Genomic DNA, 23,605 nt, shown 5'->3' on the forward strand with positions numbered 1-23,605 from the left:
AGAAGTGCTGAGAGCCCAGACTTTGTGTACGAGGTCCTCAGATTGGTGCGAAAGGCCTGGGACCAACTATTGTCCTCTGAAATTTGCCACGCCATTATAGATAGAGATCCTTCTAGAACCATTTGGTGAGGCATATGGTCGGGATTGAGGAGAATCAATGGAAACGGGGGGAGTCGTATTGGAGAATCCCAAAAAAGTTCCAAAAGAACTGGAATTGGCGTAATCAGGACTATAATGGCCTGCTGGCGACGTACTTGAGTGGCAATTTGAGGGATCATCACAAAAGGAGGAAAAGCATAACTGCTTTTCTGATTCCAGTCCTGGAGAAAAACGTCTGTGGCAGCCACAAGTGGATTTGGCCTCCAGCTGAAGAACAAGGGAAGTTGATGGTCTAATCTGGAAGCAAAAAGATCTACAGAGAAAGGGCCCCAATGGTCCTTGAAATTGGAAAATATTTCCGGATGGAGCTTCCAGAGGCTGGAATCTCAAAAATGTCTGGATTGGAAATAGGTCATCTGAGTTTCCTGACCGGGAAGGCACTCTGTTGTCACAGAAATTTGTTGGTCTAGGCAATATTGCAAAAAACTTGTTGCGAGATTGGAAAGAGTCTTGGAACGTGTTCCTCCCAAGGTGGCTGATTGTCCATGTTTTTTTAGAAGGATACACATCTGAATTGAGTCCTTGGTCAAGCATTTGACCTCAAAGGAACCAGCTAAAAGTTCTAGACAATTTATATGTAACTTTTTTTGTTCGTTCAGAGACCATACACCTCCAGTGGAAAAATCTCCACACCGTGCACCCCAACCTGATCTGCTGGCGTCTTACTCGATGATAAGGTCTAGGTCTGAGCCAAAGATTGCTCTGCCATTCCAGGCATCAATATGGGAGAGCCACCAATTGGTCTCCTCTCAAGCTTCCTCTGATGGGAAGATCATGTGAGAGTATGATAGACCCTTGCAGCTTTTAAACGTTGCTGCCCTCAATAATCGAAAAGGCCAGGAAATATTGCTTGGATGTGAAAAGAGGAGTCCTACCAAACGGGCAATCTGGCGCCCGTGGCTTTGGCGGTCTTCTGAAAAGACCGCCAAAGTCATAATGAGGGCCTTAGAGTGGCTGAAACGGAATCTGTTATGAAACCTAGACAAACTGCTTTTTGAGAAGGAACTAGCAGGGATTTGTATTTGTTTATGATGAAACTGAGCTGTTGGAGAAGGTTGACAGTAACCTGTAATTGACAAGGACACTGAGCTAAAAGAAGAATGTCATCCAAGCATATAATTAGGCGTATTCCCTGCGCCCTGAGGTGCTCCATGACCAGTTTGAGAACCTTGGTGAAACACCAGGGTCCCGAGGATAAACCATAAGGAAGGGTGGCAAATTAGAAGGTTTGAGATGCCAAACGAATTGGAGAAAACGTCGGTGAGGTGGAAAAATTGGAATAGTCAAGTAAATGTCTTAAGTCTAGACAGACTAGCCAGTCTAGTGGATGCAAAACATTACGTAGAATGTAAATCCCCTCCATTTTGAAATGTCAAGAGACGAGCCAATCGTTGAAGTCACAAAGGTTTATGACTGCCCTTTGACCCACTAACCCCTCCCCCCCCCCTTATTGGCCTTGTGTCAACCAAGAAAAGATTACTGATGAAACCGCAAGGATGAGGCTGAGCTGGACCAAAATCGCTTTTTTCCAGCAAAGCTGCAACCTCCGCGTTCCGCAGAGCGGTGTCATGAGAAGAGAAATGAATGGGACGATGAGTAGCAAGTTCTTTGTGGTTGCCGTGAAATTCTGTGTGAAAGCCCCTGATGGTCTGTAGGATCCACGCATCCCTTGTGATTGTTTCCCAGGCCTGAGTAAAATTTGCCAGGCGGCCCCCTACTTTTAGAAGAGAAGAAGGGAAACACTTACCTGAATAAGATGGAATGGTCTGCCTCTTGTCAAGTAGAAGTTTGCAAATTGTGTCTAATCTGGAGGTTGTCCTAGTCGGGAGCCTTGTCCTCTAAACAAGTTTTACGAAAGAAGGGGCCTGGCTGAGCAGCCCCTGCTGTGACCAACCCTGTGAAAAACACAGGAAGGAAAAACCTTTTTAATCAATGAGTGAGCCTTATCTAAAGACATGAAGGTGTTTACAAATTTTCCCAATTCTTTAATAAAATGCTCTCTGAACAATCCGCCTTGTGCAACTGGCCCTGCTTCAGAAGCTGCCAGATCTCCATGTTAAGGACCTACTTTAATTACGAGGGAACGTCGTTGCTCAATCAAAAGAGTGCATTTTGCATTTCCTAAGAATATAACTGCGTGTTGCCCACAACCTGACAGCATCACTGGAGAGATTACAGACCGTATAGCTTTTCTATCCTCAACCATGTCTAAACCTTTTGTTAGGGAACAAGAGACATCCAACAGCTTGTCCTGGCACACCTACCAGGACCTATCAATACCCTTTTTAGGGTATTTAATGATTTGTTGCAAAAAGGTGAACACCCTGGAGTCTAACTCAAGGGTTAGGGCAACTTCGTCTGACAAAGAAGGCCGGGGACACTCCGCTCTAAGGCAATTACTCGACTCCTTTTCCAATAGTTTCTGGATGCAACCTGGTTTGATAAAATATTCAGCCTGTCTGGCTTTCCAGACCCCAGCGCTCTGGGCGTTCAGCTCCAGGCAAAGATTAGAGGCACGCAGCTTCCCTTTCAGTGAGGGACAGTTCTTACTGAGCATCTTGTCAATGTAAGTGCGTCAGATTCCATCTAATGTCAAAACAACAGCACTACGGGAACCGTACCTTCAAAACAAAGGAGCGGAAAATCGTTCCTGCGGCAAATATAAACAAATAAACAATGTGCAGTAAAAAAAATAAATTGAATCAAATAATACAATAAATATAGAAACAACCTGGAAACATATAGGTTAAGGCACAAGAAATGTAAGGAATGTAAGACTGTGAAACTTATCCCAGCTGCAAGCAGCAGGAAAAAGCTGAGATAGAGATATTAACAATGGACTATATTATGGACACTTTCCAGCTGATTGGTTGTTTCCCCTTCCGCTTCATGCCATTGGATGCTCTTTCGTTTCCTTCCTGATCCCAAGGCTTCATGGGCTCAGTAGTTTATGTAAAATGTTCTATAAATCGACTGCTGTTTATTAAAGTGGATGAAGTTAAACGTAATCCTCGCCTCCGGTCCTGACATAGAATTCTCCTGTTAGTCAACTACGCATGACACAGCAGATTAGACAGAACTTTGGCTTGAAGGTTATCAATTTTCAATATTTAAACCGTTATCGAACATTCAACCTTATTGATGGAGCTCAGCGTTGAGAGATGTAGGGCTAGTGTGCCTGCCTGGAGATTGCATCCACAAGTATTAACTGTCACAGCATCCAGCCAACCATGTTTTTCCACAAAATGAGAGGAGCTATGATTGGAAACCAATAAGAATAGTACTATGGGGGATTTGCAGACAAGCGACCGATGCAGAGTGCCCTGAAAGTACAGGAAGAAAGCCTAACCCACGACAGAGGGAGGACCCATTCAAACTCAAAGATAAAGTAAAATGGCTAAAAGCCAAGAGGGTTATGGGTGAGACACAGGATGTGCTAGACAGACTCACACTGAAAGATTATAGACAGCTCCTATTTAGGGAGGGTGACAAAGTGGGAAAAAATAATGTAATGGTTACTAAAATGAGAAACAACTGCCCCACTCTTAATGGCCATAAGAAAACTAGATGGGATGCTAGCAGCGACACAAAAAGACATCAACATAAACCTTATGCATTTCTTGTCTGTCAAATAAATCATAGACACAGACAAAATGCTCGCTCGTTCAGAACTACATCAGGGAAAGTACTCTGCCTGACTGAGGGATGTACCAACAGATGAATTAGAACTAGAAATACAAAACAAGGAATAGTTGGAGGGGATAGAGGGAAAGGGAGGGGGGTAGTCTTCAAGAGGGCTGATATAAAACATGCAAACACCAGCTCCGTGATAGTATTATTTAGCTGTATAGTGAAGCCAAGCAATGTGGCAGCCTCCAGCTATTGGTGAGGGAAACTGTTTGTAGTCATGTTGGTAAAGGCCGAAAAGATCACTCTGTACCCATCTTCCTATAGACCCCAGTATATGACGAATGCTGATGTTAAAATTATTTGTAAAGTAATAGCGAATAGGCTGAAAGGAAATAGAGGGAGCCTGGTGCATGAGGATCATTCTAAATCTATATTAGAACTTAGCGCCACAGTGAAAATACACAGACTAACCCAATCCATGATTCTGTTCAATTGGAAGAGTATGACACCTTCATAGTCTTAGAAAAGAAAAGGTGTTTATTCCTTTGACTGGGAAAACATGTTTGAGATCCTGAAAAAGTATGGATTTGAGAGGAGCTTCTTTGGTTGGGATTCTCCTTCAAACCCACAGCTAAATTGGAAACAGTTGACATAATATCTGACAGGTGGACTGTTGAACATGGTACCTGGCAGGATACTCGCTCTCAACCTGTTTGTTTGAACTGGTGTGTGGGCCTTTGGTTATAGTGCTTAGAAACAGGCTGCAGAAATGGGCATTCAGGGTGGTTGAAGTTGGGTATATTGTCTCAGTGTAGGCCGATGATATGTACCCTCATTGAGCAGTTCCACTGCTCCTGTTTTGTGGAAGCATTAGCTTCCAAATAGTTGCAGTCTAGAGCCCTTTCCCCTTATGTCCTCACAGTGCTCTTACTTGTTATGCTTCTCTCGTTGTTTGCTTTATGACAAGCTCTGCCTAGTTTTTAATACTGGTACATAAGCATTGATTTCAAAATCATAAGAATTTATTTTGTTTGATTTAACTTTTTTTTTTCCAGACTGCTATGCTGATTTTTTGAAAGAAGACTTTGATGTGAAGACCTATACTTCCCAGTCCATTCATCAAGCTGTGATTGCAGAGCAGTTAGCAAAGCTTGCACAGGGCATCAGCCAGCTGGACAAAGAGCTCCACTTACAGGTAAGTGACACTTCCATACTGGTTCAGAGTTTACCAAAACACTATCTGTACTGCCTTTGAGTATTGGAATTCAAGTAAAACTTACTTTTGAATGTCCAAAGCACTCATTCCATGTCAGCTGGGTGTCCTAACCGCCAGACATCATGTATATGAAGCTTTGCAGACCAGCGTTGAAAGTGCTTTGTTGCCTGTATCCCATTGGTGCCTGGGAGTGGGGGCTCTGAGCTGTCCAAAAGAGAATCTTGGACACAATTAAAGTCGCCACACCAGATCCCAGGGGCATGTGGGTCAAGTATGAAGGTCAGAGATGTGTGGGGAAAATCACCCTGATGTATGTTAGATACATAAATTGAGAACAAGAAAGAGGACGCCCATCTAATAGTCCCCTCACCAGTACATATCAATCTTCAGTATCAATGAATGTCCTATACCTAACAAAAGGCACCCCTGGCACCACCCAAATCAATGCTCCACGAGCATAGGCTGAATACACAGTACCAAAAGTTTGTCCTTGCCAGTGTTTGGCAACCTTCTCCAGTTTTGTCTTAGTAAGGTGCGTTTCCTGGAGGCATGCATTATGCACATTTCGGCGTCTAAGTTACATATAGATCTTATGTCACCTAGTAGATGTGACCATCTCCCTACAATTCCAGGTTAGCACAGTGAATATCATAGGCATTAGTAGTGGAAGGAGTGCCAAAGTACCCTCAAAACTGCAGAGGATATAGTCATATACTTAAAACATTCATCCCGTGTCTCCACATTCTCGCACCCCCCAGCCAGATCAAACGAAACACACAAAAACTGTAATACAACAAAGCACCCACCCTCCCAGACTTGGACACCAACAGGCATTGTGTGAGAAACATCCAAACACTAAATTCAAACATGGTATACACCATTGGAAAGAAAGGGTCTATTGGAAGTACCCTACGGATGGAGGTGTGGGGCAAACCAATGTCATTAGCAAAGAGTCAGCCAATATTTGTGGAGAGAGCTTTGAACCCGATCATCATAATTCGGGTATTCTACCCCAACACTCGGAGGCCTCCCATGTTCCGGGGTCTCACATTAATGGCCTCAGAGGGTGAGGCCAGATGGGGAGAGGCAAGAGCAGCCTTAGCAATCCGGAGCCCAGAGGAGTAACTAGTGATCCTGCTCCAGAGGCAATGGATCCAGGAGCTCTAATTTCCAATTCAGCATCAGTGTCTGTGGTCAGGAGCCTGTAGCAGTTGGAGCCATGAGTAGAGACTTCAGCAGCTACCCGTTCCCTCTCTAGGGCTGCCTGTTCATCCCTGGGACGGTAGAGGGTTTTTCGTGGTAGTTGGTGGTGTTTCTGCTTCCCATCTGACCAACCTCCCAGCTCATTCCGAGAGGCATCGGTGAGCCGTTGGATACCTTTTGAGCGCAGTCAGTTCCACGCCTCTGTAGGGGTGTTGAAGAAATGCGTAGAGTTAGTCAATTACCTGTAGCTAGTGCATACGATAGACCCAGGGTGTCGAACTGTGTTTTAACTGGTGGGAAGGTGTTGCTCCTTCTCTGTACCTCTGCTGTGTAGTCTGGATACGCCATGATTGTAGCTCCATTGTGGGTGCAGGGTCCCTTGTCTCTGAATAACTGCAATATCAGGTCTATGTCCCAATAGCTGAAGATGTGCTATAATAGGTCATGGAGGAGATCCGAAGCGGGGGGAGTAATGCCCTGGAATTCTGTGTGCCCTTTCAATGGACCAGTAGTTTGGGACCTTAGCCACACGCAGTCTTTGTTAACCATTCTTCAAGGAACAGCTCCATGCCTGGCTCTCAGCAACTTCAAGGAAGCCTAAAAAGCATACTTTATTCTACGTGGAGTGACCCTCTGCATCCTCCAGCCTTGCCTTTGGCCCCTGCACCTCCTTCTGCAGGGAGGGATCCAACCAAGGTGCTGCAGAGGAGCTGCAAACCTGGATGCAGCACCCCCTTGACGGGGAGATCACATCTCGCTTTTCGGGCAATCTTAGAGAGCCTGCCTTGTTGTCTCTAGAAGACGTGGCGATCGGATCCGGCTCATTGGCTCTTGACTTGATTGGAGAGGCGACCGCTTTTGCCAGACCTGCAGGTCCCCTCCCTAAGCGGGAGAGGGCATAGGCATGAAGGTCACAGAGGGCTCCGTTCCAGGCACTGCAGTGGTTCACACCTCTCAGCCCCTTGGGAGCGGTTGGCTCCAGATACCGGTGGTCCTGCATGTCTCCTTAAAAGTGCGGGGCAACCTGTGGTACCTCTGATATGCACCATACCGGAGAACCTTGGGCCTGGAACTTGGAGGCTGTAGAACATGAGCACAAGTGAGGCCTGAAATCCTGGGGGGCAATCCCCTACCAAACAACCAACCTTTAAGCTTGATCGCCAAGTTCCAGGGAGGCACAAAGGGACTGCCAGGGTGGGGAGGCACTAAGCCTGAAACCCCACACTCTCCACACACCTTATCTTTGGACAAGGCAAAGGCTTGTGGGCTCCTGCAAGACCTTCGATTTCGAAACAGGGGTTGCAAAGATAAAAAAATACTAACCGAACTACAATCACAGTTCACCGCCAATCACCTGGTATTCAGATACTTAGAAGACAGTGGGGGCACTCAAGGGGAGAGTGGAAGATGCAGACAAACGCTTCCTCAGAAGCAACCTCTGGATCTTGGGTCTACTGGAGGGATTAGAAGGCCAAGATCCTCTGGCCTTCAATGAGACCTGGCTCAAATCTTATGTTCTGCCATTCTTTTCACCGGGTCACTGGAAAGGGCCAGCACACAGACTTGTCTCGGGTGCGCAGCCATGCCCAATGTTGGGGCGCAATTCTTGCTGTGGTTAGTCAGGCAGGACGGCTGTGGTTTGAGAATGCCAGTATAATCCTGTTCCCTGCCTACACCCAAGTGGTGCAACACCAACGGGCCTCCTTCTTGGCGGTAAAGAGGAGACTCCGCCAGCTGAGGGTTCAGTACTCCCTACTTTTTCCTGGCCAGCCATAAGATCCTAACAGATGGCAAATCCCTCTTTTTCACTGATATGCAAGTCACATGTGACTGGATTGCTGAGTACTGTGGCGAGGCGCCTGCATTGACGGGGGGGTCAAGTGACCTTAGAAGTGCAGCAGATCTCAGTGGACCTTCTCCTCGGGACCCCCAAATACCCAGCTGCCGGTCCTGGAACAGATCATTGAGGATTGGCGCCGAGCTTTGAGGGCGGAAGGCTTCCTCTGGAGATGTTGCCAGCACCTTGGAAGGGGAGAGGAGAAGATGTGTGGGCCCTTCAGCCATCTTCTCTTCACTCCACCATAACCGGGGGCTCCTGGGAGGGATAACAGACCCCCCCCCAATCATTGGTGACACCAGGGATGGCTGACATCCTCCTATGACCCAAGCCATTAACCTAACTCCACGATGTGGGGTCTTCCCCCGCCTCCATGTCTGAAACAATGAGCCTCATGGCGACTGCTGGGCTCCCCTCTACACCAGTGTCTCAATCTTGACACGCTGCATCAAGAGTGGTTGGTAGCGGGGCGACCTATCCATCCTGCTGCAACATTGCTGGGCTCCACATGACCACACTGTGACTATACGGGGCTGTTCCGTGCTACTGAACTCTTTGCCAGTGCGCAGCCACCACCCCAATTTTATTCTAATGGTTATATTCTACAGTCTGTTTGGGTGTGCAGCCGTTTGTAGCAGGTTGTATCTTTTTTTGCGCCCTGCTCCTGCAATCCCCCATTTCCAAGTTTTCAACCCAACAACTTAGCCAGGCGAGTACACAACGCATGGCACCCTGGGGGCGAATTGGAACATAACACCTCAGATAGAACATCCATGGGTGCACCTAGGGTGCCAGCCATACTCACTTAATTTCCAATCCCATGGCCCTCTCAGTTAAAACCCATTTCCTTACTCGAATGTTTGTGGTATGCACGCTGCCAGGAAAGGGTATTCTATCTACGGCTATCTCAAGCAGCAAAGTGCACAAATTTCTTTATCCAAGAAACCCTTATTTCGGCTACAGAACTACAGCACCTATTACTCCACTTATGCCTGCGGAGCACTCATCTGGATCTGACCGGGCATTCCCTTTCAAGTACTTGACACAATCCTAGACAAAGAGGGCTGGGATGCTCTGGCAGATGGCCGTCTTTGTTGTTTTTGTTTGGTTGTATTCAGATGTTTTAACAAGCCTTCTGCTGCTTCGCCCAACAATTTTAAAACTCTATAGTGGAAGAGACATACAATTCCCGAATCTCTGCCTTTTGTAGGGCATTGAAACCTGTATGTTGAAATGACACTTTGAGTACTAAGACTCCCTATATTTTTCTCTCCTAGATGTTGCTATTCTACTTGTTAGCAGTTATTGTTGCTCCTATTGTTTTATAAAGAACCCAGTTGTTCTCTGTAAAGTGCTTATCTATGCCTTTAGGGAGTTCTGTACTATACATATGTCTGAAATAAATTAATAAATGGTGGCCACGCTTCACCTCTGATCGACGTTGTAGTGCTGAGACCATGAACTGTTGCTATATGAATACATAGTTGTAGTAGGGACCGGGGGTCTCTTCCATTATTTTAGATGATTCACCTGGGTTGTCCAGGTGAATCTTCACTCTTTGACAAGCAGGTAAGCTCTAATCTAACAACGTTGAATTCTTTAATAGCGCAATGCTGACATGAGCCTGCAACTTTACTGAACTGCCAACTTCCTGTGTTTATCCCTGTATTTCGAATTATACATCCATTTGCAGCACCTCTTCTGATGAACTAGTTCTATTAATTTCAAACCCTTTGTACTAATACTCATGTTTGTAACCTGTTATCATCCAATTGGACTATCTCAACAATAAAAGTGCTAAGCGACTTTTTAGGAAATTGTAAATTCCAAAACCATCTACTTTTTGTCAACTTTTGAAATCACTAAGGTATTTAAGAACAATGGTACATTTTCCATACCACAAAATGGTCTCACTCTAGTGAACCTACTTGGGAAATTATTTTTAAATTTGGTCAAAGAGAGGAGAATCTTTGCTTACAAGCTTGAGGTAGTCTGCATAAGATTGCTGCCAAGCATCGGACATGGTTACTCCTACTTGCCCCATGGTATCAGCGCATGTGTCACTAACCACATCTCCCACACCCTCATATAAAGCAGGCTGTGAACGGGTTTTGTGTTGCTGTATTGTGAAACCATCATATTTTTTTGTGTCTCCTCTCAGATACCACATTTGTTTTATAAAGAATTTAAGATGGAGACTAATTAAAGTCGACAATGGGTCTATCACTTTAATTTAGGGAGGTGGCAGAATATTAACCAAAAGCAGAGAGGTCCCACTTTCCCTCAAATGCATTAAACCTCCCTTTAAGGAGTTGGGCTTCTAGGAATTTAAGAATGTTGCTTATTTTGCTATGATAGGTTAACATCTTTTAATGGTGGGGATTTTAAACAGCCTTTGGAATTATTTATTCACTCTAGAAATCCTGCAAAAGGCTGGCATTGGCTGGAAAACCACTTGTGTTCTTTAATACAGCCTGGCTTACAGTAGAGTTGTGCAATCATAAAAATTGGTTGCATGTGTTAGACCTGACATCCTTGATGTGGTCTTCCCCAAATGTTTTGCCTTCACCCCTCCTGTTTTCGGAAATTCCCTTTTTTGGTACTAGTATTCTGTGCTGTGCTCTCTCCTTAAACATGGTAGAATTGGCTATGACCTGATTGGCACATTTAATTTCACTTGTAAGTCCCCAGCATTGGCACCCAGGGCTACTAGTGGGCCTCAGCCTTCATTTTGCCACCCACTAAAGTAGCACTTTAAAACATGTGCCAGTTCTGCTGTTGCACTCTGTAGTGCGGTTTTCAACTGCCAATTCAACCTGGCAGAATAAAACTTTTGCCAGGCCTAAAATGTATTTTGTAAGACATATGAATCACCCCTGAGGTAGGACCTAGATAACAAATAGGGCAAAATGCATTATATTAAAAAAACACAGGTTGTGTTTTTAAGTTTTACATGCACTGCTAGTGAAAACTCCAAAATTAGTTTTTCACTGCTTGCCTGGGCCTGGTAGTGGCTCCACATTTAAGAAACAGTAGGGGACTAGAGGTGGGCAGGACGGTTCATCCTGCCAGGATGGTTAAAGGCAGAGCTGTTTCCTGCCCACTTACATTTCAAAGGGCTTGCTTCCAGCACAATCAAAGATTGTAAATATACAACAAAGCAGACACCGCCATCGCATCCCATCTACGTAATGTCATCAACATCTCCTTCGAAACAGCAAGATTCACGGAAAGCTGGAAGCACGCCGAAATCAACGCACTTCTCAAAAATCCAAAGGCGGACCTCAAGAATTTCCGTCCCATCTCCCTGCTCCCATTCCCGGCGAAGGTCATTGAGAAAATCGTCAACACACAACTGACCCGCTACCTCGAAGACAACAACATCCTTAACCCCTCCCAGTCCGGATTCAGATGGAACCACAGCACCGAGACCACCCTTCTCGCCGCCACAGACGACATCAGAAGCCAACTGAACAATGAAGAAACATCAGCCCTCATCCTCCTAGACCTGTCAGCCGCCTTCGACACGGTCTGCCACCACACTCTGAAAATCCGCTTCCACAAAGCTGGGATCCAAGAGAAAGACCTTGACTGGACTACATCCTTCCTCTCCGGCAAAACCCAGAGAGTCCGCCTCCCTCCATTCCAATCCGCAGCCACCAACATCATCTGCAGCGTACCACTGGTTTCATCCCTCAGCCCGATGCTGTTCAATATTTACATGGCCCCCTGTGATGATATTATTTGTGTTTGACCAATGACTTTGTGTTTCACTACTGTGCATATTAGTTGCTCAATGTTAACCAGTAGCACATTGTGTGTTTTGTTCAGCCTAGCCGCCTATTGGCTTTGACATGGCATTAGCCATTACATTTTGTATTCTGCCTATTGGCTTTGACATGTATTCAGTTTAGCTGCCTATTGGCTTTGACATGATATTAGACATTACATTTTGTATTCAGCTCAGCTGCCTATTGGCTTTGACATGATATTAGACATTGCATTTTGTATTCAGTTCAGCTGCCTATTGGCTTTGACATGACATTAGACATTATATTTGATATTTAGGTTAGCTGCCTATTGCCTTTAACGTGGAGTTCGACATTGCAGTTGAGAATCCAAGCTGTATTTTTCCAAGCTATGTTTTTCCACAAGATGAACTAAGCTGTTTTCTTCACACCAGACTAGACCTGATAAGAGAGAGTACATTTGGTGTTTTCCTTTCTGCTCAGGCCTGGGAGGAGGAGGAGTCTAGGAGATCTGGCCAGTCTCCGAAGGCTTGCGTAGTTTTCCCAGGTCTGAGAGGAGGGGGCACACTTTTGTAACGGATGACTCGGGCTTCAGAGAATTAGATTATTTTCTGCCTGCCTTCGGACTGGAACTTGGTGCCAGTTGCCTGTCTCCCGTGTGGGTAGATAATATCTTTCTCGCAGTTGACCGGAGTCATCAACTTGCAGACCCCAGAAAGATGAAGCTGTAAATAGTTTCTCACACGGTGAAGTATTTGTTTTGCTTTGCATTATATATATAACCTGCTGTGTACATTGCAACTGAGAAGTACTGTGATATATTTTGTTTTCATTGCTGCGATACTTTTTGTGCTTGAAATCTAATAATTCGTCCCTCAAGAACTTGTGGGTGGGGAAGAATTAACAACAATAAAGGTCTTCTTCGAACTCAGAAGTGCATTCTTGATATGTTCTGTAAGCTCTGATACGAGATAAGAAGGAAAGCAGAACACCCCCCTTGCACAAGTGACCCGCCAACATAACCTCAACATCGTCTCCTACGCCGACGACACCCAACTCATCCTCTCCCTCACCAAGGACCCACATACCGACAAAACCAACCTTCACAAGGGTATGAAGGCCGTCGCCGACTGGATGAGAGGCGAACTCGGACAAGACGGAGGCCCTCATCCTAGGGCCCACCCCCTCCGCCTGGGACGACTCGTGGTGGCCATCCTCGCAGGGGACCCCACCGACACCAACCGACCACGCACGCAACCTTGGCTTCATCCTCGACTCATCCCTCTCCATGTCAAAACAGGTCAACGCAATCTCCTCCTTCTGCTACAACACTGTCCGCGTGCTCCGCAGGATCTACAAGTGGATCCCAACCGAAACAAGAAAAACAGTGACACAGGCCCTCGTCAGCAGCAGGCTCGACTACGGCAATGTACTCTACGCAATTATCCCATCCAAGCACCTGCAGCTCCTCCAACACCTCCAAAACGCCTCCGCCCGACTTATCCTCGACATACCCCGCCGCAACCACATCACCCCCCACCTGAGAAACCTTCACTGGCTCCCCGTCGACAAGAGGATCACCTTCAAACTCCTCACCCACGCACACAAAGCACTCCACAACACCGGACCAGCGTACCTGAACAACAGACTCAGCTTCTACACCCCCACCCGACAGCTCTGCTCCTCCAACCTCGCCCTCTCCACCGTCCCCCGCATCCTACGAAAATCCTCCGGCGGAAGATCCTTCTCATACCTCCCCCCAAGACCTGGAACACCCTCCCGACCAACCTCCGAAAGATCCAAGACCTGCTCACCTTCAGAAGACACCTCAAGACCTGGCTCTTCGAGCAGTAGCACCCCCTTCCCTCCCACCCCACCCCCCCCCCAGCGCCTTGAGACCCTCGCGGTTATGTAGTGCGCTTTACAAATATAATGATTGATTGATTGAAACCTAACCTATGTCTTTTGTGAACCTGGACTTTGAGCCTTCACAGAGGAAGGGAAGAACCTTCCATATTCAGATGTGGGGGTAGCGTAGAAAATTCCCCCACTTCAACGATAAATATTGGACCTCCTGAGCCACTCTTCTTTACACTCCTGGACCTTGGAACATCATAGAAGAAGAACTGACTGATACTTGAGGCCTTATTTGTTCCCCAGAGGACTGCCCTGCTCCTTGAAGGCTGCCAAGCTCTCTGCAGTGGAAGCCTGGACCTGCTCCTTTCCTCCAAGGCTACCTGAGTGACTCCCAGGGCCAGTTGACTGACCTTATGTCCTGAGCTGCAGGAACACAAAAAGCACGAGAGGCCTCCCTACAGCTGGCGCAGCTGCAACTGGACTTTCCTGAACCCTGCTAGCCTCTGTTAGAGTGAGGCCCGGATCCCCAAAGTGGTGCCTTCTCAGGTCCTGGACCCGTTGCTGACATCAGAGTGCTTTCCTCTACAAGATAAGATGAAATCCTGAACTTCTGGACTCTTTGTGTCTGACTTTTGGGAAGGAACTATTTTCAGTGGGTCTAACCTGGCAGGTGCTCCATTGCGTTCAGCCTGAATTTGGAACTTCTGGTCTCGCACGACCAGATGACAGTGAGTGGCATTTTGTGCTTTTAGGCGCTTATCATTGTTTCTGTGCTGTATAATTACTTAATACATAATACTTTAAGTTAAGACTGTCAATATGGTGACTTTTCTGGTTCACCCTGTCAAGGACTGTGGATGCTGCCTGAATGCAGCTACTACCCCATCAACCAATAACCCAATTTCTTACAGAATATTGGAAATAGTCTGTTAAAAAAGGCTGAAACTTATAGGCTGCAAACATAAAAGTCATCTAGAAATACTTGCCCCCAAATACACTAGTCATTTTCATAATTATTCCATAGGGAGAAAGTTAGTTTGGCTGTGATTGGGAATTTTTAACAGTCGAAATTTGGGTTTATATCTGTTTGTATGGCTTTTTCTGCTGCAGTTCATATTTTTGAGTCTTTACTTCTGAAGTACATCTTTTTGAAACCTATAGTTTCACATTAAATTAAATTACAATAAAATATAAGCAGTTGTATTTCCTATTCCTCAGTTGCTGGAAACCCACAATTTATGTGAACGATGAAATGAAGTACTAGTAATATTCTAAAATGTAGAAAATGTGAAAGCCACGTAGATCGTGTTATTAAAATATGGATATCCAGATCGAATATATGGCTAGGAACAATTAACCACGTTTTGTAGTTCAATATGGGTACAGACTGGTGCCAATCACATGCAAAGTTACAAGGATAAACAGAGACATATACATGTAATTTGAACCTAAATGTATTTGATAAAAACAGTAAAGCAATTCAGCTTGTGCACTTAATGACTTCTTTAATTAATGTTTCCTCAGAAGTGTTGGTTGCATTCTTTTTTTTTGTGATTGCATTCTTTTTTGTAGTTGAAGAGTGCCATTTGTATGTTTGCATCTGATTACCTACGTCTCAATTAAAGACGCAGAGCCAAGTCTCTCACTTAACTTAGTGGTTATAATCTTAAACAGTTTTAGTAACTTATTTTTGGGCTGTTGGTAATTTATCCCGGACTTGATGTTGGTTGGGTCCTGCTTGATCTGGCCTGTGCAAAAACTAGCTGCTAAAAGAACCACTCAGTTTTAGGAACTTTATTCAGCCGAGCTAATGTCTTGACAATATAGTGCAGGTGTAGGAAAATACCATCTTGCCTGGCATGTTACCCCCATTTTCACTGTATGTATGTTTGTTTTTGCCCTTGTGTCACTGGGAACCTGCTAGGCAGTACTCATAGTGTATGCCCTGTATGTGTTCTCTTTGTGGTGCCTAACTGTATCACTGAGGCTCTGCTAACCAGAACCTCAGTGTTTATGTTCTCTCTGCTTTCTAAAATTGTCACTGCAGGCTAGTGACTAATTTTACCAATTCTCATTGGCACACTGGTACACCCATATAATTCCTTTGTATATCGTACTTAGGTACCCAGGGTATTGGGGTTCCAGGAGATCCCTGTGGGCTGCAGAATTTCTTTTGCCACCCATAGGGAGCTCAGACAATTCTTACGCATGTCTGCCACTGCAGCCTGAGTGAAATAACGTCCACGTTATTTCACAGCTATTTTTTACTGCACATAAGTAACTTATAAGTCACCTATATGTCTAACCCTAACTTGGTGAAGGTTAGGTGCCAAGTTACTTAGTGTGTGGGCACCCTGGCACTGGCCAAGGTGCCCCCACATCGTTCAGGGCAAATTCCCCGAACGTTGTGAGTGCGGGGACACCATTACACGCGTGCACTACACATAGGTCACTACCTATGTGTAGCATCACAATGGTAACTCCGAACAGGGCCATATAACATGTCTAAGATCATGGAATTGTCACCCCAATACCATTCTGGTATTGGGGTGACAATTCCATGATCCCCCTGGTCTCTAGAACAGACCCCGGGTACTGCCAAACTGCCTTTCCGGGGTTTCCACTGCAGCTGCTGCCAACCCCTCAGACAGGATTCTGCCCTCCTGGGGTCTGGGCAGCCCAGTCCCAGGAAGGCAGAACAAAGGATTTCCTCTGAGAGAGGGTGTTACACCCTCTCCCTTTGGAAATAGGTGTGAAGGGCTCGGGAGGAGTAGCCTCCCCCAGCCTCTGGAAATGCTTTGATGGGCACAGATGATGCCCATCTCTGCTTAAGCCAGTCTACACCGGTTCAGGGATCCCCCAGCCCTGCTCTGGCGTGAAACTGGACAAAGGAAAGGGGAGTGACCACTCCCCTGACCAGTACCTCCCAGGGGAGGTGCCCAGAGCTCCTCCAGTGTGTTCCAGACCTCTGCCATCTTGGATTTAGAGGTGTTGGGGGCACATGGGACTGCTCTGATTGGCCAGTGCCAGCAGGTGACATCAGAGGCCCCTCCTGATATGTTCTTACCTCTCTTGGTAGCCAAACCTCCTGTTCTGGCTATTTAGGGTCTCTCCTCTGGGCTATTCCTCAGATAACGAATGCAAGAGCTCACCAGAGTTCCTCTGCACTTCCCTCTTCGACTTCTGCCAAGGATCGACCGCTGACTGCTCCAGAATGCCTGCAAAACCGCAACAAAGTAGCAAGACTACCAGCAACATTGTAGCACCTCATCCTGCCGGCTTTCTCGACTGTTTCCTGGTGGTGCATGCTCTGAGGGCTGTCTGCCTTCACCCTGCACTGGAAGCCAAGAAGAAATCTCCCATGGGTCGACAGAATCTTCCCCCTGCTATTGCAGGCACCAAAAGACTGCATCACCGGTCCTCTGGGTCCCCTCTCATCCTGACCAGCGTGGTCCTTGGAACACAGGAGCTGGGTCCAAGTGTCTCCCACAGTCCAGTGGCCCTTCTGTCCAAATTTGGCGGAGGTAAGTCCTTGCCTCCCCACGCCAGACAGCAAACCTGTGTCCTGCGTGATTTGCAGCTGCTCCGGCTTCTGTGCACTTATCCAAGGATTCCTTTGTGCACAGCCTAGCCTGGGTCCCCAGCACTCCGTCCTGCAGTGCTCAACCCGCTGAGTTGGAATCCGACGTCGTGGGACCCTTCTTTTGTGACTTTGACTTCACAGATCTTCTAAGTGCCTGTTCCGGTACTTCTACGGGTGCTTCCTGCTTCTGCGGGGGCTCTCTGAGTTGCAGAGCGCCCCCCCGTCTCCTCCTCCAGGGGGCGACATCCTGGTCCTTCCTGGTCCCCAGCAACACCCAAAAACCACTACCACGACCCTTGCAGCTAGCAAGGCTTGTTTGCAGTATTTCTGCCTGGAAACACTTCTGAAACATCCAGCACGCCGTGGGACATTTTCCATCCAAAGGAGAAGTTCCTAGCCCTTTTCGTTGTTGCAGAATCTTCGGCTTCTTCCACCCGGAGGCAGCCCTTTTGCTCTTTCATCCGGGGTTTCCTGGGCTCCTAACCCCCTCCCCCCCCGGACACTATCGCGACTCTTGGACTTGGTCCCCTTCCTTTACAGGTCCTCAGGTCCAGGAATCCATCTTCGGTGTTTTGCTGGTGCTTGTGGTTCTTGCAGAATCCCCTATCACGACTATTGTGTCTTTCTGGGGTAGTAGGGTAAATTTACTCCTACTTTCTAGGGTCTTGGGGTGGCGTATTTTGGACACCCTTACTGTTTTCTTACAGTCCCAGTGACCCTCTACAATCTCCCATAGGTCTGGGGTCCATTTGTGATTCGCATTCCACTTTTGGAGTATATGGTTTGTGTTGCCCCTAGACCTATGTTCACCTATTGTGATTCTACATTGTTTGCACTACTTTTCTTACTGTTACTTACCTGTTTTGGGGTTGTGTACACATAATTTGTGTATATTACTTACCTCCTAAGTGAGGGTACCCTCTGAGATACTTTTGGCATATTGTCACTAAAATAAAGTACCTTTTATTTTTAGTAACTCTGAGTATTGTGTTTTCTTATGATATTGTGCTATATGATATAAGTGGTATAGTAGGAGCTTTGCATGTCTCTTAGTTCAGCCTAAGCTACTAATAAGGGATAACTGGACCTGGCACAGGGTGTAAGTACCACAAGGTACCCACTATAAGCCAGGCCAGCCTCCTACAGCAGGTACAAAACAAAATCGGAAGTAGTTACGGAAATGATTTTGGCTTTCATGCTAGATGTGAAACATCCTGTGAGGAGAGTAGTAAAATTATCTTGCTGTGTATAGGTTAGCTATAGAGACATATCACAATATGGGCACAATCTCTCAGTCTTTTATTTCACCCTCTGCATTATAAACAAAAAGTACAGGAAATATTATTGCCTCTCCCCTAAGACTGTGTTGGAATTCGTACACAAAATGGCACATATTATATTGGGTATCACTCAATTACAGCTTTCCTCGAAGGAGCACATTGATCCCCAAAGTGACAGCTAAACAATAATGTGCATGCTATCATTAAATATGTTCCCGCACATTCAATGCCTTAACTAGTTTAGTGTAACTTTTGCCCTGATTTGGATAGCTGGTTGCCAGAATTTTGCTATCAAACTGTTTTCTGTTATTGAGTCTGGTATGTACACTAGCCTTTGATTTAAACTGCATTTCTTAATATAACTTTATTGTCACGGTTTGCAAAGTAGAAACAGCATTTCAAAACATCAGACAGATGTACATTCAGTGCAGTCCAGTTGCCAAATCTGACACAGACATGCACACCTACCAATCCCATACCTCCTCCATCCTGGGTTCCCAACAGATAGCAGTACCCAGCAATGGCTACTCCGGGATAGAGGACATACAGGCCTGTAGATCATTCTGTCTATTATCAGAGTCAGTATATTAGCCCATCTCTGTGACTGGAGCAATCAATTCTTGCAACTTCCCTGCCCACTCAAAACAGTCATCCTCCGCCTTATCATCTACCCGGACTGCACGCATTCGACTTCCCTCTGATGGAGCCCACGCGCCTATGTCTCTATTCCACTGCTCACAGGTAGGCCCCCTGGAGACATCCACCTGATGGCAATATTTTGATTGGCCAGCACGAGACCCAGCAATGCATATTTGTAATACACCTTACTCCCGCTCGGGCTTGGTATTAAGTGTTACAAACAGTGGCGGACTGTAATATCTATATGTAGGTTAGTCACCTCTAGGCGTCTGCATGTAACCATGCTCCAATATATTGTCTGCCGTGGACCCTCGTAGGCCATATGCAAGACGTCTGCCTAAGTCGCTGCACACCTGGGGCAAGCACAGGACCGAGCTCTATTTATACACCATACAAACTTTTTCACGAAAGGTAAGCTGGATGTAAGATATAGAAGTGTGCCAATTTGAAACATGTATTGCAGGAGACTGCCTGCAGTACTGCCCAAGCTTTCATCTATTCCCTGTCCATCAAGAGCTCCTCCAGGTCACTGTACCAGCCCTGCCTTGCCACCACTAGGGTACCAGGTCCATCCTGCGTTAACACTCCATATAGTTAAGAGACCATCCCCCGAGTGGAGCTCCCATCAAGTAGCACCTTTTTTGAGAGTGGCGTTACTGGGGTATATGGAAAGCCAGTCCAAATGTCAATGGCTGTCTTGTTAATTTTGGTACATTGTAAAAATCGCGCTGGGCCACTCCAAACGCCTCCTGTGCCTCTGCATACGTAATGTTCCTGTATTCCAGATACAGGTTCCCCAAAGTTTTGCAAGCTTCAGAAATCCATGCCGTCATCGACATGGCCCATTTGACCTGCAGTAATGGCTGGCATAGCATGTGTTGAATCGCTAACTCCCATGTTGGCTCTATCTGCTGCACAGTGTACGGATAGTCTTTCATGTAACTGAGCCCCATCCATAAGACAGAAGGGCAGCTTTTCTGTACCCTTCGGGCCTGCCAGTAATCTCTTTTCTCCATTAGAGTCACTTCAACACCATGATGGAGCGTGCTGTAGCTGTGCCGCAATATAATGCAATTCCATGTCTGGTAAGCCTAACCCTCCTTCTTCTGTGTCCACCTCAAGTACCTGGCGACCCACTCTGCTACACCTACTGGCCCAGACCAGGATGATCCAGAGGGTGTCCAACTTTGTAAGCAACAAGCAACCTATGGCGCATCGTGTGTTCTGAAGAACATGTAGGCAACGGTGCAGGAACACCTTGTTGGTGACCGCTACTCTGCCTGCAACTGACAGCAGTGATTTGTTCCAAAATACTACTAAGGCCTCTAGATCCTCCAGAACTGTTTCCATGTTATACCCATACTGATTTTCGATCTTATGCCTCACCTGTACATCCAGATAACAAAAGCCGTCTAACTCCCACGTCAAACCCAGGGCTGCAAAGGGGCCTGTGATATCCCCGGCCGACCATGCGATGGGGAATATTAGTAACTTAGCTGCATTCACCTTGAGGCCAGACACCCTATCAAAGGTACACAGCGCATCCAACAGGAGCGATACTGTGCACTTCAGTCTCCGTGAGTACACCAGGGTGTCATCGGCACACAAGGATACTATGTGTTCAGTGTCTCCCAACCGTATCCTCAATGCCTGCACTGTGGCCCACAGATATACCACTAGCAGTTCTGTGGCCAGTGCAAACAGTACAGGAGACGGGGCAACCCTGGCTAGACCCCCTCTGTATGTCCAGACTGTCAGAGACATACCTCAAAGACCGGATCCTGGCCGATGACCCCAAGTATTGTAGAGCTATCCAGTTTAGTAAGTTCGCACCAAATCCCATATGCGAGAAGAACACCCACAGGAATTCCCAACCAACCGTATCAAAAGCGTTCCCATGTCGAGTGCTACTACTGCAATTTCCGTACTCAAATCCTGCACTGAGTGCATGACATGTGAGCCACCGAATGCTAAACTGCATCTTTGCAGTTATAAAGATGTTTTATATTCCTTCTTCTGAGTTTGTTGTATAAAGCGCAAGTCGTTTTGTATGTTAAAACAGTTTATTTTTCCAAAATGTGTCTTCCCTTGTATATTTATGTATGCAGGTAAAATACAATTATTGATATATTTTTCACATACTTCCACTATATGGTGTAGCCCCTTGCCACACGCTTCATTCTTGACCATGATTTGTGGAATGCTTATATGCAGAAGAGTTTGACGCAGTGCTCTCCCCTCTTTTTACACTTTTATTTTTGTTTAGTATCTTAGGGTCAGGTGTGAATTGTTCATTGAGATGATCAAACCGTATCTGGGTAATTTCTCACTGTGAAAGATCATGGGGCAATCATTTTTGATTGTTAGCGCTGGTGCGTCAAGGATATCTTTGCGGGCCAAGTGTTTGGTACTGAGGCCTATTCTAGTGGAGGAAGACCTCTCAAAAGATGTGCATAGTCAACGTTCAGTTGATTTTTAGATTATAATTGTATTACTTAGTTGATGAGATGTTTGATGGAATTTCACATGAGATATCCAGCACTGGAACGGTTCTTGTTTTTGATGGAAGGACAATATTTAGTAGATGCTGTGATAGAGATAAAGTCATTCCGGATGTTCTGTTGTTAGTTCTTTATTTCCATTAAACTAGCTAGATGGGGTTGGCAGATGTACTGGACAGCTATTGTGAAATACTGTCAGCAGTCTTGGATAACAAAGCTGTTGTTGTACTGAGGTGTACTATTCTATTGTAGCATATGTATAGAGTTTCATACCAGTAATGAAGTTGCAAAGGTTTAAGATATTCTTGAAGATCTTGCTTAGATTTCTACCATTTATAAATATAGCTTTATGTGATTATCAGAGTTTTCAGGAATGTTCCCCTTTTTGGTGTTTCATTAAGAAAAGCTGTTCTGTTTTGGTTGTGTTATTCTCTCGTGTATGTCAGCAACAATAGCCTATGGGGGTTCCTTAAGTGTGGCTTCTTTGAGTCCTTACATTATTATATAGATGGTTCAGCCCCACTGCCCTTGGAAGGTAGTTGGTGTGTGTGGGAAGTGAGTGGTCTCCAGTGTGAGCGCTTCAGGCAGGGTGGCTGGGATGGAATGTGGGTGCATTTGTAGTGGTGCGGGAGGCATGAATTATAGATGAAGTTCCTTGGGGTTCCTGAGGTATTGTAGGTATCCAGAATTGTATTACTTGATATACCCATATGGCCTTAGAGACACCAAGGCTCTGTGCATCTGGTCCTTCCTTTGTTTTACTTGCCATTGGATGTGTGCCAGATCAGCAGATGATATGCTTTTGAAAGTGTGGGAAGGGAAGAAAGATATCAAGCATATATTTTGAAGTTTTTTTTTTTCACTAGGAATCATTTTTCTGTGAGTTTATCAACAGAATTGATGTTTTCAACGTGTGTTATGTAAACAGTTTCTATCATGTGGCGCAAAGAAACCAATGAGGATTTTGCATGCTTTTATACAACTAATGTAACTGTAGTTTTTTGTTTTTTTTTTACTTCAGTGCTCCTTATATATTGCTGATTTAACTTAACGTTTCTTATTGTTTAGGTTGTTGCAAGACATGAAGACCTACTGGCCCAAGCAACTGGGATTGAGTCATTGGAAGGTATGTTTTTACAAGTCATTACTGCAAGGCCCCAACCCAAAAGTAAAATGTTGTTTTATTCACTTATTATATAATCCCCTCACTGCTCCTTCTTACAACACAAACCTCGTAGACTTGTGTGTTTATTCTTGGCTTCTTGTATGGACTTCAGTGTTCTGACCATTGCCTTCAGAGTACAGTTATGTTTTGTTTGCAGGTTCTGGCTTTCAGGAGCTAGACAAGACTCTATAACCAACCACAAATAATCGGTAAAATCTTGGGTATCACCAAAACCATTAACTTAATTCAGTGTTTTCATTAATTGCTATGGTGCCCTAATGTCGGCCTCACATAGTATCTCACGACACGATCGCTTGTACTTTATGCAGCAAACTGTTCTGTATTATTAAACAGTAAACATTCAGTACGAGCGCCTTAAACCTCCACAGAAGCTGTGAAGATTATTTTCCTTATTTAAATAGTTGTGTTTAAAAAAAACAATAAAGATTATTGTAAACAACTTAAGCAGCATATAAATAGTTAACACGGGATGTACAGTGATTTTACCCTGTGAAAATACAGTTTGTAAACGTGTGGCTCAGTAATCTTAGGGAAGGAATGGAAAACAAGACGCCTGGGTTTTCATATAAAGTGGATCAATGTGAAGCCTCTTTATCTGACAACATTTTTCTGTTACTTAGGAGGTGACCCAACTTAAACATTCAAATAAAGTAAACATTATCTTCCCCAATAATCTGTTGAAAGCATCCTTTTTCAGTTCATTTTTCAGAGTCTCTCAAGTGAAGTGAAATTCGGCACCACCACCTAGTCAAAATCTACGTATTC

General features: G+C 45.4%; 1 protein-coding gene across 1 annotated transcript in view; it reads left to right on the forward strand.

Moving 5' to 3' along the window:
- The window catches only part of COG5 (component of oligomeric golgi complex 5), a 1,306,288-nt gene that overhangs the window by 19,099 nt on the left and 1,263,584 nt on the right, over positions 1–23,605 (forward strand). The window contains exons 3-4 of the mRNA XM_069229832.1: positions 4,845–4,984; positions 22,723–22,780. Of these exons, the coding sequence (XP_069085933.1) occupies positions 4,845–4,984; positions 22,723–22,780 (198 nt within the window). The remainder of the gene's footprint in view (positions 1–4,844; positions 4,985–22,722; positions 22,781–23,605) is intronic.

This window comes from Pleurodeles waltl, chromosome 4_1 (assembly GCF_031143425.1).
Source record: "Pleurodeles waltl isolate 20211129_DDA chromosome 4_1, aPleWal1.hap1.20221129, whole genome shotgun sequence".
NCBI classification, from domain to species: Eukaryota; Metazoa; Chordata; class Amphibia; order Caudata; family Salamandridae; genus Pleurodeles; species Pleurodeles waltl.